We start from the raw sequence: 15,000 nt of genomic DNA on the forward strand, positions 1-15,000 counted from the left end.
GTGTGTGTGTGTGTTGTTTGTTGTTGTGTGTGTTGTTGTTGTGTGTGTGTGTGTGTGTAGTAGTGTTGTTTGTTGTTGTGTGTGTGTGTGTGTGTGTGTGTGTGTGTGTGTGTGTGTGTGTGTGTGTGTGTGTGTGCTTTCTCTTCCAATCCTTTTGTTCCGATGCGTTCCCGGCATATTCTCATCATCACCACCTCTTGTCCGCTCTCCCAACAGCACCCCGATGTGCTCGTTCGTGCGCTCGCTGTCGCCGTGTTCCAGATCTGCCTGCGGGTGCGTCGTCAGTGCTTCAGCCATGCACCTGTTGATACGGAAAACCGTTTGCTGCTCGCAAGCCTGTGCTTATATGACACACGCAAACACACGCACACACACGTACTTGAGCATACTTGAGTGTTCGTAGACGCGCACATGTACACACACACGCACGCGCACGCACGCACACGCACACACACGCACACACACGCACACACACGCACACACACACACACACAACACACGGACTGCCACTGCTCCTCACATGTTGCACCTGCCCATCCCTTGCTCCGTGACATTCCGCCAGAACGATGCCGTGCTCGCTGCTGCATGCGAGGATCCGGAGCTGTGGTCCGCTCTTCCGACGTCACTCGACGCGCGCCTGTCCGCTGCACACACGCACAGCTGCCGGTGCGCTGCTGTCCTCCTGGCCATTGTCGCGCGCGCCGCCGACACCCTCCCCGCAATCGCACCAGGAGAGCACGGAGATGGGGAGGAGAAACACAAAGGACACACCACACCAGGGCAGCAAGGGCAACTACAGCAAGGACAAGAACAGCAGCAGCAGCAGCAGCAGCAGCAGCAAGGACAAGAAGACGGACAAGGACAAGGCGACAAGGCGAAGCAACCAGCGTCTTCATCCTCAACCACATCCGAGCAGCAGCAGCAAAATGTGGATGGGGTGTGTGGTGATGGTGATGGTGATGGTGATGGGGCGTTGGGCAGACATGTACCGCCTGTGGTGGAGCTGAGACGGACGCTGGCACAGTGTGTGCAGGCTGCCCTGCGGTTTGATGTGAGTAACGACCTGCAGGCAGAGGGGCAGGCGCTGCTTGCAAGCACGCTCCATATCACAGCTGCAGATGCATTCAACACCAGCACCACCAGCAGCGCACACCTCGCGGCGAGTGCATGCACCGTCAACAGCGTCACTGCTTGACCATGTGTGTACATGTGTGTGTGTGTGTGGATGTGTGTGTGTGTTTGCGTATATGTGTATGTGTGTGTTTGCGTGTATGTGTATGTGTGTGTGTGTATGTGTGTGTGTGTATGTGTTTGTGTGTGTGTGCCATTCCTGTGGACTTATCATGTCTATTCGCTGTCACTGTCACTGTCGTGGTGCGTGTACGTGCCATGTACATCTCTTCCTCATCTCTGTCCGGTGCAAGCGCGTTCCTTTTGCTCGTTTTCTCCCTTCAGACACGTGTCCCTTCCCTTCCTTCCTTCTCTTCTCCGGCTTGCACTTTTCAGACTGCCACATGGTGAACGCAGCTGGGCTGCCTTTGCCGTGCAATAAAATACACACACGATTGTGCCACACTCCTGTTGCACCTTGCACCTTGCTTGCCTGTTGTTGGTTGGTTGTACTGTTGGTGAAAACAGACGAAGAGAACGAGGGAGGGGAGCAGACAGCGATGGTTTCTGCCAGGTAACGCAAGGAACAAGAGTAAAGGGGGTGGGAAGCGGGCTGGACAACGCAGCCCCAGAGAAAGAAGGGTAAAGGGAGGTGGGGAGCGAGCTGGACAACGCAGCCCCAGAGAAAGAAGGGTAAAGGGAGGTGGGAAGGGGAACGAATGAGGGATCGCAAACAACGTGCTGACGAGCGAGGGCAAGCCTGAGTGTCAGCAAAACCCACAATGCTGATTCGCATCAGCCCTCAGTTCTCCTTGCAGACCGACTGGCAGTCGGACTCCGTGGGCATGCAGATGCAGTACTGCTTGCTCTGGTGACCAATCTGTGATGAAGAGCGAGGGATGGGGCAGTGAGGGGGTGAATCGCTGCTGCATTGCGACATGCTGTCATCACACTTGCCATCGTGCCAACGCGCACATGCGAAATTGCAGCATGGCCTTGTAACTCAGAAAAAAACCACACACATACATACACATACAAGCAAGCATGCGCATGCACACACAACCACACACACACACAAACACACACACGCATCAAGCAAGCACAATCACACACACACATACAAGCAAGCATGCGCATGCAAACACACACGCAACCATGCGCATGCACACACAATCACACACACACACATGCACACACGAAATGCAAAGCTCACCCGCTTGGTGAGGGTGACGTCGCCGATGCCGTAGTGGCCGGGAGTCTCAATCTCCCAGTCAATGTCCTCCTGGCCAACGACAATGGTGCGCTGCCATGTGATGAAGGGACAGGAGGTGGCCGGCGATGGAGGAGGGTTGGGATCGCAGGCAACCTTGCTGCGCATGCTCCACCAGCAGATGCCGCTGACATCCTCCATCTTCTCCGTGGTGTTGATGAAGATGCGCGTGGCCTGGCCAGGGATGATGGACTGTGGCGTCACGGGAAGCGTGCCGTTCGTGCCGCTGCACCCGCCAAACGAAAGCGTCTCGTTCAGCAGGTTCACAAAGAACACGTTGGCCGTGTAGTAGCCCGAGGACGGCGCAGCAAACACCGCCACCATCGCCGCCACAACGGCAACAGCAAACACTGAACACAGCTTCATGGTCGGAAAGGCGAAGGAGAAGAAGGTTGTTTTGGTTTGTTGTTTGTTTTGGTTTGTTGTGGATGTGGAAAAGTGGTGAGTGGTGTGGAGAAAGTTCGAGGTGGCTGGCCAAACAGAGAGCACAGCACCGCTCATTCCTTCCAGCCTTCCCCTAGCCTTCCACCCAGACCTAGAGACTTAGAGACCTGGTTCCTTGCTTCCTTGGTTCACTCCCAGAGTCCCAGAGTCCCAGACTCTTGACTTGTTCCTTTGTTCGGACCTCTTTGAACCTTTTACTTCGTGAACGCAAGAAAATGGAAGAGCTCAAGAAGGGGGGAAATGAAAGGAAGAAGGAAGGGAACGAACACAAACAACAAAGCAACAAGTAAGAGAACTCGGTGAAGCTGAAAATGCGATGATATGGCGTGGGATTGCCTGCATCGCAACAGGCAACAGACTTTACTAGGTTGCCGTGTCTCTGTGCCGACACGACAGCTCGGGCCATACGTGGGTGATCAAACAGCATAACAAATGCAGAGACTAAGTGGTTTCTAATTCTAAAAGTGGCAGCTCAAGGGAAGAGTGGAAACGCAGGGCAGTGCCGTCACAAGAGCACAACGCAACAGTGCACCTGTGCACAGGTGCACACAGCAAAGACAACAATGGCATTTGTGTCTCCCTCAGTCGCTCATCCCTCCTGAATGCGGAGGGTGCGCGAGCTGAAGGTAAGGGCAACACCACCGCCGGTATTGATGGAGGCGCACGCGCGAAGAGGGAAAGGGAAGGAATCGAATTCATTGGTGAGTGTGAAATCGCAACAACCCTCGTCATGTGTGAGAGGTTGGTTTGGGGCAGGCTGGTTTTGATCACCCCCCTCACCACTCGAACAGTCTTGTAGCTTGAAGTTCCCTTGTCCTTCAGTTTGTTCCACAGCGATCCAATGGCCACTCGGTGCCTGTCCATTGTCGTCGCAGGATGTGGTGTACACCTTCACAACAACAACAACAACAACAACAACAGCAACAACAACAACAACAAAGGTGAAAATAGCATGAACAAAACAGAAGACGCGTGTGCAGAACAGCAGCACAAAGCAAACAACAACAACAACGGACATCGCACCACGGAACATCATTTCGCTATATAGACCGACATCAAAGTTGCGATTGGATCTGCTTTTGCTCAAGGATGAGACGTGCAAGACTTGTTGTGGTGTCAACACCAGACCTCCAGACCGATACGAAATGTCGAAAAACTCCCCGCATTGTTGCATTCCAACAACAGACGGGATTTTACCCACAAACCATTGGCCTTGGCGATCCTTGGGCGAAGGAGGAAGCACAGATGAACAGATGAACAGATGATGTGATGCATGTCAGAAATAAAACAAGGGTTGAAATGAGTGTTGCTGTGGCCGTTACACTGACGGTCGCTCGTCGGTGGAAGGCGATGTTAACACCACAAGAGCACAATATGACAGTAGCTTGAGAGAGCCACAACAAACAACCGTACGTACGTGCAAGCGACTGATTGCTGCCGAACAATCACATTTGTACCAGTTGTTTAAGGTCCCAGCAGAAAATATCCAGCCTGTTGATGAGAACTCACTTCCAACCACCTCCAACTCAACAAAACCGTCATTGCACGTCACCTGAAGGTGGTTAGAAAGGCAAAAGACTAAAAGGGTCGGCATATTCAAGCAGAGAATGAACAATATCGCCTGCACACACTTTGAAAGGTTCAGAACCGTTTCTTGATATCCATTTTGTTCCATTTGCAGAAGCTGGGAAACTTAACACGCGATAGGCCATGGCAAGGTGTGACATGCGGTGACATCCTTGCGGATCGAAAACTGAACAAACCTAATCCTCCCTTCACTATGTGGTGTTGGTAGGGCAGCGACCTCTTTCAGCCCCTTGACAGCACTACAGCAACTCACAATGTTTTCACGGCTTTACACGACCGAGCAGGGGCTTCACTTGAGTCACCGCTGCCGTTGCTCGTGGCTGGTGTTGTGCTCATGTCACAGAATACTTGCGACGCTGGCGCTGATGTTCCAGTGAAATACACATTCGTTGGCAATCCGAGCTCTTTCAACTGCGATTAGAGACAGACATGCACATTCGTGTGAATTAGGACGCATCAAACCGTGCCACCCTGCTCGTCTGCTTTAAACGCTTGCCAACAAGCCTGGAAGCCTGGAGGTTCTGAATGAGCAGACGTACCTGTTGGCAGCTGGAAGCAGGGGAGAACGCATGCTGACCCAAGCCTGGGGGCACGCATGTATCTCCGACCAGGATCTGCCGTGCATTCATGAACATGAATGAGAAGCCTCCCCTGGCGTTCGAGATGGTGACTTACAAGGAGCCTCTCTGCTTCTCTGAAAGGGTGCACTCGTACTCATTGCAGAAACAAAGAACAAACATAGATTGCTCAGAATGCTGCTCCATGCTCACCTTCCCCTGCGCAGTGCAGGCTCGGGTTGCCGCCAGCTCACGTTGCAGGGCCTGCACTTGAGCCACGACTTCGTTGAAGTCCACCTCGCCAATCAAAACGCTCCCGTTTGCACCGCTTTGCAGCTGCAGGTTGCCCTGGTCGTCCGTCAAAATCAACGCGTCCCCGAAATCACTTGCCGTGGTGTTAGCAGGTTCCGACCGTTGGCCGCGTACAAACCCAAGCTCAAGCATGATCATGGTGGCCACGGTGGCCCACAAAACAAACACCCGCCGCGCATCCATCACCCTGTCGGAGAGTCAGAGCGTCGAGGTTAAGGAGAACACAAGAAAGTCAGGGAGAGAGGGAAACTGCAGGACGAAGCTGAGAGAGGAGTTGTTTATGTTTCGTGTGGAAGATTAGAAGATTCACGCGCACACCAGTGAACTATCGATGTGCCACCGTTGTGAGAGTTAGGAGGGGCATGACAAGAGGGAAGCGCCCTCAGCGTTCGCCTCCGCGCTCCTGCGCTCCTGATCCTCAGCACTCAAAGACTCAGTCCTCTTGATGTAAAAAGTAGCAGTCATCCCTCACACCAAAAGGTTCAGGTGACGGCGGAATCTAGGAAGCAACTGTGTATCTTCTAGAGCTAACAAGCCCACACAAACAAACAGCGCATAGCCAAAGAAGGGAAAAGGGAGCAGCAACAGAAGGGAAGCACGCACACACACGCACGCACACACACGCACACACACACACACACACACACACGCACACACCCACCACACACACACACACACACACACACACACACACACACGCACGCACACACACACACACACACACACACACGCACGCACGCACACGCACGCACGCACGCACACACACACGTCGCTGTACCTCAGCACCCCGGGTCAATGACAAGGACGGAATCCGCATTGTATGGAATACCGTAGATGAGACCATCGTTGGCAAGCACGCCATGCCACCACTTGAAGGAGGATCCAGCAAGGTCGTTGATGATTCTGGTGTCGGTGATGTTGGTGGGTGGGTTGACAACGATAACTGCCGAAGAGCTGTATGGGATGCCAATGATGTTGCCATTGGGTGCGAGCACACCGCCGACCCATTTCGGAAAGTTGGTGACCTCAACGACAGGCAGCTCGTTGGTGGTGTTTGTGACTGGGTTGATGACGAGTGTCGTCGCTGAGTGAGCCGGGATGCTGTAGATAAGACCGCTGCGTGAAAGCACGCCGCCAAGCCACTTAAAACCCGTGCCAAGGCCACTGATGGTGGTCAGGTCCATCGTGAGGGACTCGGGATTGATGGTGAGGACGGCGGAAGCCATGGCAGGAATGCAGTAGATGAGGCCGTTTTCTGCCTGCACGCCGTCGTACCACTTGTAGTCTTGGCTCAACAGTCCGGACAGCGTGGTAATGTCGGCTGTGTTCGTTTCAGGGTCAACGATCAGTACAGACGTGGCAGAAGATGGGATGCCAAAGATGAGACCGTTGCTGGCTGCCACGCCACTTTTCCACTTGGAGTTGCCGGATCCAAGGGAGTCGATGCTTGATGTGTCAATGGTGTTGGTATTCGGGTCGACGATGAGCATTGTGTCCCTGTTGGATGGGAACATGTAAATGAGGCCGTTGTGTGCCAGTACCGCACCCGCCCACTTGCCGTTGTCTGTTCCCAGTCCTGGGATTGTGGTGATGTCGACGGTGTTTGTGCTGGGGTTGATGATGAGCACAGAGGGTGATTTGGATGGTGCGGCGTAGATCAGCCCGTTGGTGGCGAGAACGCCGCCAAGCCATTTGTTTGTCGTGAAGCCGAGTTGCCCAAACGTCTGAGCGCTCAGGGTGCACACCTTGCTGCCAAAGACGCGATCGATCGCGCTCTGCTGCTCCGACACAGTACTCATCAGCGTGCTGAGCATCTCGTGCACATTGACGCCATTCAAAAACACGGGCTGGCTCATTGGATCAGTGGTGTTGATGTGAAACGCGCCCGCATCGTCCTCCTCCAGTACCACCTCTCCCAGAACGCTGTTGCGCATGGATGGCATCGCCATCAATATCAGCAGTGAGGGGAACAGCAACACCATCCCTCGTGCCTGCAGGCATCCCATCGTTCTCCTCCTCTTCGATCGCAGCCAGTGCGTGTGCCTGCGTGTGTTTGTTTGTCTATGATGAGCTGTTTGCGGCACTTCTTGCGGTTGTGGACGATTATTGAAAGTCTTACTCTTATTTTCGAGCCAAACAGTGATTGTGGAGCAAGCTCGGCGCCAGCCAGTGGAAACGACACAGAGCAGGCACGATGTCGATGATGGATGGCGGGGTGTTGTACCCCAGCTTCATCACGCAGAAAGGTGTGAATGAGCTCAAGGATGCAGACATTGTGACCGAAGATGACCTGTTCATCCTCACGTTCCCAAAGGTGTGTGTGTGTGTGTGTGTGTGTGTGTGTGTGTGTGTGTGTGTGTATGTGTGTGTGCGTGTGTGATTGCGATTGGTGGTGGGATGCAGCAGCTCGCGGTCCTTGTGCCATCTCCTCACTAAGCTTCCTGGCTACCGCCTCGCACTCGCGTTGTCTTGTCCTCAATCCACTCAACACACACACACACACACACACACACACGTACAGTGCGGCACGACGGTGACGCAGCAGATTGTGCACTTGCTGAACCATGAAGGCGAGCAGCCAGACCATCACATGATGGCTGGCGTGCCGTGGCTGGAGGCGTCTTACTGCAACGGCACCTACACGCTGGAGGGCCTCAAGGAACGCAAACTGCGCTGTTTCAAGTCCCACGCTTCCCCGCACCTTTTCCCAGGAGACTGGCGCAAACCAAAGTGTGTGTGCATGCGCGTGTGGGTGTGTGTGTGTGGGGGGGGGATGTGCGTGCATATACATGTATGAGTGTGTGTGTGTGTGGGGGGGGGGTGTGTGTGTGTGTGTGTGGGTGTGGGTGTGTGTGGGTGTGCGTGCATATACATGTATGAGTGTGCGTGTGTGTGCGTGTGTGTGTCGGATTCTCGCCCTTGCTGGCATTGCTGGCATTGTCACTGTTCCGCTCTCATCCCTTCCCGTGCAGGATGATCTTTGTGACACGCAACCCAAAGGACACGATGGTGTCGATGTACCACCACATGAAGAACAAGAAGACGTGGTCGTTCGCCGGTTCATGGGATGACTTCTTCTACAACAAGGTTGGATGGAGTTGTTTTGTGTATGTATGAGTGAATGAAAGAAGGGAAGAATCCATGTGCCACCACGGCGTGGGCGCCATGTGTGTGTGTGTGTGTGTGTGTGTGTCTGTCTGTGTGAATGTCTGTCTTTGTGAAGCGCGACAGTGCGTCTCACTTGTGACCCCTGTCCTTCTAAGTCACTTGTTCCTCATCTCAGGCCTCACAATACCTCTCCTCCCCTTCTCTCCCTCCCCTTCTCTCCCTCCCCTTCTCTCCCCAACAACACATCGCAACAGATTATGCAGAACACGATCGAGTCGAACAACTTCTTCGACTGGCACCTGCCGTGGTGGGAGCGGTACAAGAGCGGACAGGTGCCACGTGCGCTGTGGTTGCATTACGAGGACATCATTGCCGACATGCCCGGCTCCGTGCGCAAGATTGCGGACTTTATGGGCAAGGACGTGTCAGATGAGACGGTGGCGGAAGTTGCACGCATGTCGACGCTCGACTCAATGAAGAAGAACCCGCTGGCCGACTGCAAGTGGATCACGGCGAGCGAGCACGCGACGGAGCAGGGTGACGCGCAGCACCTCCGACGCGGCGGCAAGGGCAACTGGAAGGACGTGTTCACCGTTCGGCAGAACGAAATCTTCACGCGGTACTGCGACGAGCGGCTCAAGGGCACGGGGCTCACATACGACTACGGCGAATAGATAGGACGTCGAAACAGAGACTGGGAGAGGAGCGGGGAGAGATACGGGGAAGCAAATTTCAGGTGGTGGTGGTGTATGTGTTGTTTGTTTGTTTGTTTGTGTGTGTGTTTGTGTGTGTGTGTGTGTGTGTGTGTGTGTGTGTGTGTGTGTGTGTGTGTGTGTGTGTGTGTGTGTGTGTGTGTGTCCATGGCAAGAGCGTTATCGTTGGCGTTTGTCACCTGGTCGGGTGTGGCTTTGGCGCATGATTCGTTACACGTGATTCGTGTGTGGTGTTACCTCAGGGCACGCACGTGTGTAAATGTCGAGTGAACAAGTAAACGAATGACCCAGACAGGTTCAGGCTGCACCCGCCCGACGACGCGCCTGTGTGTGCGTGCGTGTGTGTGTGTGTGTATGTGTGTGTGTGTGCGTGGACATGTGTGTCAATAACACAGAGCACGCACATGGTCAAGTGCTCACGAGTCAACAAGAGTAGATACCCCCAAAATCGTGCACACCCGATTCTCTTCCGCCTGCCCCTGCCCCCCCCCAAGCTTACACCTACCCCTGATGTAGAGGGAAAACTGGTCGCCGTTCCATGTGGCGGTGGCCTTGGAGGTCACGGGGGCGCACGTGGTGCACGTGTACTTGCCGCCAGATTTCTTCGTGTACGGAACAATGGCAATGTTGCCAAAGAAGTCGCCAGAGGGCAGGCCTGCAAGTGTGTGTGTGTGTGTGTGTGTGTGTGTGTGTGTGTGTGTGTGTGTGTGTGTGTGTGTGTGTGTGTGTGTGTGTGTGTGTGTGTGTGATGGGTGACACTAACCGCTCCCCAAGCCACTATCACCAACCGCCCGCGCCCCCACCACCACAAGCAAGCCGCCACTCACTGGACGATGTGAAGGAGCCGCTCCAGCTCTGCGTGACGGTGCCGGGGGTCCACCCTGAACAGCAGCACATGGACAATCGCACGAACAATGGCACAAGCGCGAGCGTTAGACGTTGTTGTGTTTGCCCGTGTGAGCTCCAGATGGACACACGGAGCCAGAGGGGTGCATCTTCTTGAAGAATGTGCGGCCTGCACAAGCTACCCCGTGACGACCACACGCCATCACAAGAACCAACAGCACGCGCCCTCAAACAGCAATAAAAACCAACACGCCGCGCTCTGACCGCCAACCCCGGCCACTCCCCAAGTACAAGAGAGACGCACCGTTCTGGCAGGCGGGAGCCTGGCTGGCGGTAGGGCATGTGCCCTGGCCGTCGAGGACAATGCGGAAGTTGCCGACCGTGTAGTCAAAGTAGAAGCACACGGGGATCACAGCGTTCTCAACCTGCACCTGGCCGACATAGTAGTATGGGTACGCGCCACCGCTATGTGGGGCCAGCTGCACGTATGCATGTGTGCGCGCGCGTGGGTGTGTGTATGTGTGTGTGTGTGCGCGCGCGCGCGTGTGTGTGCGTGTGTGTGCGTGTGTGCGCGTAGGAGGGGGAAGTGCATGAGCGCATGAGTGCATGAGGGCATGAGTGCAGTAGGTGCTATTCGTGTGAAGATGGAAAGGGTTGCCAGCAGCACATTTCCTTCAAGCCTGCAAGCACCGTCATGCAAACACAATATGCACACGTGCACACACATGCGCACAAACTAAACATCCACACACACAAACTACACACACACACACAAACTACACACACGCCACACTCACGCTGTAAAAGTAGTAGCCCTGGGTGTTGAGGCTGCAGGAGCCGGAGCTGGCGTAGGAGATGTTGAGCATCATGGCGTTGTTGAAGAAGAGGAAGCGAGCAGGGGCGGTGACAGGACTGCAAGTCGTGCACGCGTAGCCCCCGGACTTGCGGGTGTACGGCACAATGGCCACGTTGCCGACAAAGTTGCCGGTTGGGATGGGCGTCGTCACGCCACCCTCCGTCTGCTCTTCCACAGGCAGAGCTACAGGCAGGCACAGTGTACATGTGTGTGTGTGTGTGTGAATGAACATGTGTGAGCGTGTACTTGAACATGTGTGAGCGTGTGCTTGAACATGTGTGAGTGTGGGTCAGTTTGTGTGTGTTTGTGTGTGAGTGCGTGAGCATGTGCGTGTCGTCACAGTGTGTGTGTGTGTGTGTGTGTGTGCCACAAACAGTAAGAGCGAGACACGAAGGGAATACAGTGAACCATGTCAACAAGCCCCCTTCCTCCTCCTCACCTGACACGGCGACAGCCGCAAAGGCGAGAGCAACAGCAAGGAACCGCAGCATCTTTGCTTCTTCTCTTTGCTTGTTTGGTTTCACAGTCAGCAGTGCAGGCGGTTGGTTAGCGGTGCACTCTTCTTGCCAGCAACAGTGAATGGTGCTTTCCACTGCTGCGCGTGCTCTTCCCTCTCTTCCGCCTTTTTCCTCTTGACGAAATGCACGCATGAGTCATCACTGTCAGCCTTGCCGTTGCAAATTGCAGGCGCTCATTGCACGTTGCGCAACTGCCACAAACGTCCAAGCACATTGCGCAATTGCTTGCCTAAAACAGTAAAACCCCGAAACGCCACACCCACGCCACAACGCGCCCTCGAAGATCGATCGTGTATGTTCTCTTCGCCACTGCTTTGGCCCACCAAAACCTCAAAACGGTTTTGACTGCTGTTGTTTGCCGACGCAACCGGCCACGCCCTCAAACCAGCAAACAACAACATCCTCACATCGCTCGGCATGTAACACATGCTTCAGCGCTTCGCGCATGTGCTCCTCTTTTCGCTCTTTCGCTTGCTGTTTTCGCTTGTCTTTGTTGTTTTTGCCTTTTTGTTTTGCCATGTTGTTCCTCCTTCCTTTCATTTTCCCCACTACCACCCATCACTCACCCATCATATCCGCTTCTCGTTCATTTGTAGTTCTCCTCGGGCTCTGCTCGCCCCCCCCTCCCCCAAGCCCCAAATCCACCAACCCCATCAACCCAAGCAACCCAGCATGGCGCAGCACTCGAGCTCCTCCTCGGAGCTGATGGAGATGAAGGAGACAGGTCGCAGCGCGCACGCCGGCGGCGGCAGTGCCGGTGGCATCTCTGGCATGAAGCTTGCCCTCGCCATCCTCGTGTCCTTGGCAATTGTGGCAGTTGTCGTCGTGCCGATCGCCGTGGTGACGAGCCAGAGCTCGTCGTCCAAACATGGCACACTTGACTGCGCCGACCCAGACTCCCGCGCCTCCATCCTCAAGAATGCCATCACCGAGGTCATCACCGTCGAGAACTGCTGTTGCGAGGAGTTCAAGCAGCTACAGCGCGTGGAGGGCTCCGTCAAGCTCGCCGCCTCCCTCACCTCCTTCGACCTCACGGACGCCAACGTCTCCTACATCGGCGCCCTCGAAGGCAGCAACGGACAGCTCATCGCCGTGGACTTTGGCAACGCCCTGACAAAGATTGAAGCCATCCTCGATCTGCGCAGCAACAGCATCAGCAGCATCCGCTTTGGGGCCCTCACGAGTGTTGGTGGTTTCATGCTCCTCAACGACAACAGCCTCTCCGCGATTGACTTTGGCAACTTCTCCACTGTCGGCGTCAGCCTGAACGTGAGCGGGAACCCGCTGACGTCCTTCTCCTTCTCCAACCTCACCCACGTCGGCGACGACACCATTTACGTGGGGCCAAACATCTGGGGCCTCACCGACGGCACGGTGAAGAGCGTGGCCTTGGACAACAGCCAGATCACCGCCATCGACTTTGGCCGCAACACGCGACTGGGCAGCTACTTCACCGCCACGGACACCGGCGACGCGCGCAACCCTCTTCAGTCTGTTGGGTTTGGTGACATCAGCGTCATCGATGCCTTCATCGTGCTCACCAACACGTCGCTCGCATCCCTCGACTTTTCCAGTGTCACGGACATCACGGGCAGCCTTGACCTGCGCTATTCCAGCAGCCTCACCAGCGTGGACTTTGGCGCCCTTGCCGCCATCGGCGATTACCTGTACCTCGACTCCACCAACCTCACCAGCATTGACCTTGCCTCCATGGCCAGCATCGGTGGCTCTCTCACCATGAGCACTGACTCCGTGACCAGCGTCGACTTTGGTGCGCTGACGAGCGTCGGCGGCGATCTCACCATGGTCAGCACGGCGGTGGAGACGCTTGACTTTGCCTCCATCGCCACAGTGGCCGGCAGCGTGACAATCGAGAACAGCATGCTCACGAGCGTGTCGCTGGGTGCTCTCACCAGCATTGGCGGGCAGCTAAGCCTCGCCCGCTGCAGCCTGACGACCGTTGACCTCGGTGGCCTCACGTCTGTCGTGTACAACCTCGACTTGTCGGCCAACGCCCTTACCAGCATCAACTTTGGCAGCCTCACCGCCGTGGGCGGCAGTGTGGATTTGAGGGCCAACGCGCTCACCAGCGTTGACTTTGGCAACATCCAGACCATTGGTCTCGACGTTGAGACAAACGGCAACCCGGCCATCACCAGCATCAGCTTCGGCAGCTTGCAGTCTGTCGGCCGTGATCTCAGCTTCACCAACACCAGCATCACCAGCATCAACCTGGCCAACATGCAGAGTGTGGGGGGCACCATCGACTTTTCCTACAACGACCGTCTCACCAGCTTCGACTTTGACACCCTGACAAGCATTGGCGGCTCCCTGCGGTTCTTCTATGCCAACTTCACCACGTTTGACCTTGATGGCGTGACGAGCTTCAATGGGGAGCTTGATCTTGCCAACAACTTTGACCTCAACAGCGTCAACTGCCGTGGTCTTGCCTCCTGCATCTATGTCCCTGGTGGAGTCACCACCACCAACTGCCCAGCGGCCTGCTGAGTGGGTTGAGTGGGTTGAGAGAGAGTGAGTGAGTGTGTGTGTGTGTGTGTGTTTGCTTCTGTGTCTGCTATGCTTCTGCGTACGTGTGCGTACGTGTGCGTGCGTGCGTGCGTGCGTGCGTGCGTGCCTGCCTGCCTGCCTGCCTGCCTGCCTGCTCGTCTGTTCTTCCTTCTTTGCTTCGTTACTTTCGGTTGCGTCATTGTACTTCTTCTTCTTGTGCCCCCCGAGTGTGAGTTGATGTGAGTGTGAGCTGAGTGCACCGTTCTAGACTGACTATTGGAGCAGTGAGTCACCAGCAGAGCAGCAGTGCAGCAGCACTGGACGCAACTCAGGCAACTGTCCTTTCGTCCTTTCGTGTCAGGATGAGCGTTGATGATTGGAGCTGGAAGGCATGATGACTCATCACTTTCACTGAGGCCGCACTTTTTGCGAATGGATGGTGATGGCACGTGGATCGTTGGATTGGAGCTTGTCATTTACAAGAGAGCAGTTCCACTGAGTGTTGCAGAAAACAACCAGTACACGACCCTCATTCAAGCACACACGCACGAACACACACGAACACACACACACACACACACACACACACACACACACACACACACAATGCCTTTGCAACGCGTCAACTCCAGCTCGAGGCTGGTGGACACACACCAGCACACAGAGAAACGCACGTCCAAGAGTGCTCGCTGGTCCAAGACACGAATCCTCCTGGCCGTGGTCGTCGTGCTGGCAGTGGCAGTGGCCATCGCCGTGCCACTCGTCGTCATCAATCGCAACCACTCCAGCAAGCCAAGCGTCGAGACACTCGACTGCACGGACCCAGACTCCCGCGCCACCGTGATCCACCTTGGCACGACCGAGGTGGAGACCGTGGAAAACTGCTGCTGCGAAGCCTTCAACCAGTTGCACAAGGTCACAGGCTCTGTCACGTTGGCCTCTTCCCTCACCTCCCTCGATCTCACGGACGTCAACGTCTCCCACATTGGCGCCATCGAAGGCAGCAACGGACAGCTCACCGCCGTGGACTTTGGCAACACACTCACCCACGTTCAGGGCACGGTGAACCTCAGCAGCAACAGCATCAGCAGCATCCGCTTTGGGGCCCTCGAAACTGTTGGCGGCCACCTGTTCCTCAACGACAACAGCCTCTCTGCGATTGACTTTGGCA

General features: G+C 55.3%; 8 protein-coding genes across 8 annotated transcripts in view; 4 read left to right on the forward strand and 4 right to left on the reverse strand.

The window, feature by feature from the left end:
• Positions 1-1,573, forward strand: part of PTSG_08976 (uncharacterized protein) — a gene marked incomplete at its 5' end in the record, with an annotated part of 5,898 nt that extends 4,325 nt beyond the window's left edge. Inside the window, 2 exons of the mRNA XM_004989717.1 lie at positions 217-273; positions 563-1,573. Of these exons, the coding sequence (XP_004989774.1) occupies positions 217-273; positions 563-1,195 (690 nt within the window). The 3' untranslated portion in view covers positions 1,196-1,573. The remainder of the gene's footprint in view (positions 1-216; positions 274-562) is intronic.
• A 170-nt stretch (positions 1,574-1,743) lies between these two features.
• On the reverse strand, positions 1,744-2,746 carry PTSG_08977 (uncharacterized protein; the record flags this gene model as incomplete). Its single annotated transcript, XM_004989718.1, has 2 exons — positions 1,744-1,990; positions 2,324-2,746. The coding sequence occupies 2 exons, from the start codon at positions 2,744-2,746 to the stop codon at positions 1,913-1,915; spliced, it is 501 nt and encodes a 166-aa protein (XP_004989775.1). The 3' UTR covers positions 1,744-1,912.
• A 1,719-nt stretch (positions 2,747-4,465) lies between these two features.
• On the reverse strand, positions 4,466-5,745 carry PTSG_08978 (uncharacterized protein; the record flags this gene model as incomplete). The annotated part of the gene is made up of 5 exons (XM_004989719.1): positions 4,466-4,508; positions 4,665-4,822; positions 4,951-5,025; positions 5,182-5,467; positions 5,648-5,745. The coding sequence occupies 5 exons, from the start codon at positions 5,743-5,745 to the stop codon at positions 4,466-4,468; spliced, it is 660 nt and encodes a 219-aa protein (XP_004989776.1).
• Positions 5,746-6,059: 314 nt separating this feature from the next.
• PTSG_08979 (uncharacterized protein) lies at positions 6,060-7,223 on the reverse strand (the record flags this gene model as incomplete). The annotated part of the gene is made up of 1 exon (XM_004989720.1): positions 6,060-7,223. One exon carries the CDS (start codon positions 7,221-7,223, stop codon positions 6,060-6,062), a length of 1,164 nt encoding a protein of 387 aa, XP_004989777.1.
• Positions 7,224-7,414: 191 nt separating this feature from the next.
• PTSG_08980 (uncharacterized protein) lies at positions 7,415-9,212 on the forward strand. The gene is made up of 4 exons (XM_004989721.1): positions 7,415-7,594; positions 7,802-8,010; positions 8,253-8,367; positions 8,643-9,212. The coding sequence occupies exons 1-4, from the start codon at positions 7,475-7,477 to the stop codon at positions 9,060-9,062; spliced, it is 864 nt and encodes a 287-aa protein (XP_004989778.1). The 5' UTR covers positions 7,415-7,474; the 3' UTR covers positions 9,063-9,212.
• Positions 9,213-9,260: 48 nt separating this feature from the next.
• PTSG_08981 (uncharacterized protein) lies at positions 9,261-11,294 on the reverse strand (the record flags this gene model as incomplete). The annotated part of the gene is made up of 6 exons (XM_004989722.1): positions 9,261-9,280; positions 9,607-9,756; positions 9,929-9,982; positions 10,252-10,426; positions 10,745-10,986; positions 11,243-11,294. The coding sequence occupies 6 exons, from the start codon at positions 11,292-11,294 to the stop codon at positions 9,261-9,263; spliced, it is 693 nt and encodes a 230-aa protein (XP_004989779.1).
• A 578-nt stretch (positions 11,295-11,872) lies between these two features.
• On the forward strand, positions 11,873-14,163 carry PTSG_08982 (uncharacterized protein). Its single transcript, XM_004989723.1, has one exon. The coding sequence runs from the start codon at positions 11,994-11,996 to the stop codon at positions 13,827-13,829; it is 1,836 nt and encodes a 611-aa protein (XP_004989780.1). The 5' UTR covers positions 11,873-11,993; the 3' UTR covers positions 13,830-14,163.
• A 272-nt stretch (positions 14,164-14,435) lies between these two features.
• The window catches only part of PTSG_08983 (uncharacterized protein), a gene marked incomplete at its 5' end in the record, with an annotated part of 1,857 nt that continues 1,292 nt past the window's right edge, over positions 14,436-15,000 (forward strand). Inside the window, one exon of the mRNA XM_004989724.1 lies at positions 14,436-15,000. This exon is cut by the window's right edge and continues 1,292 nt beyond it. Coding sequence (XP_004989781.1) covers positions 14,436-15,000 — 565 coding nt within the window.

Source organism: Salpingoeca rosetta (genome assembly GCF_000188695.1).
Source record: "Salpingoeca rosetta unplaced genomic scaffold supercont1.27, whole genome shotgun sequence".
NCBI lineage: Eukaryota > Choanoflagellata > Craspedida > Salpingoecidae > Salpingoeca > Salpingoeca rosetta.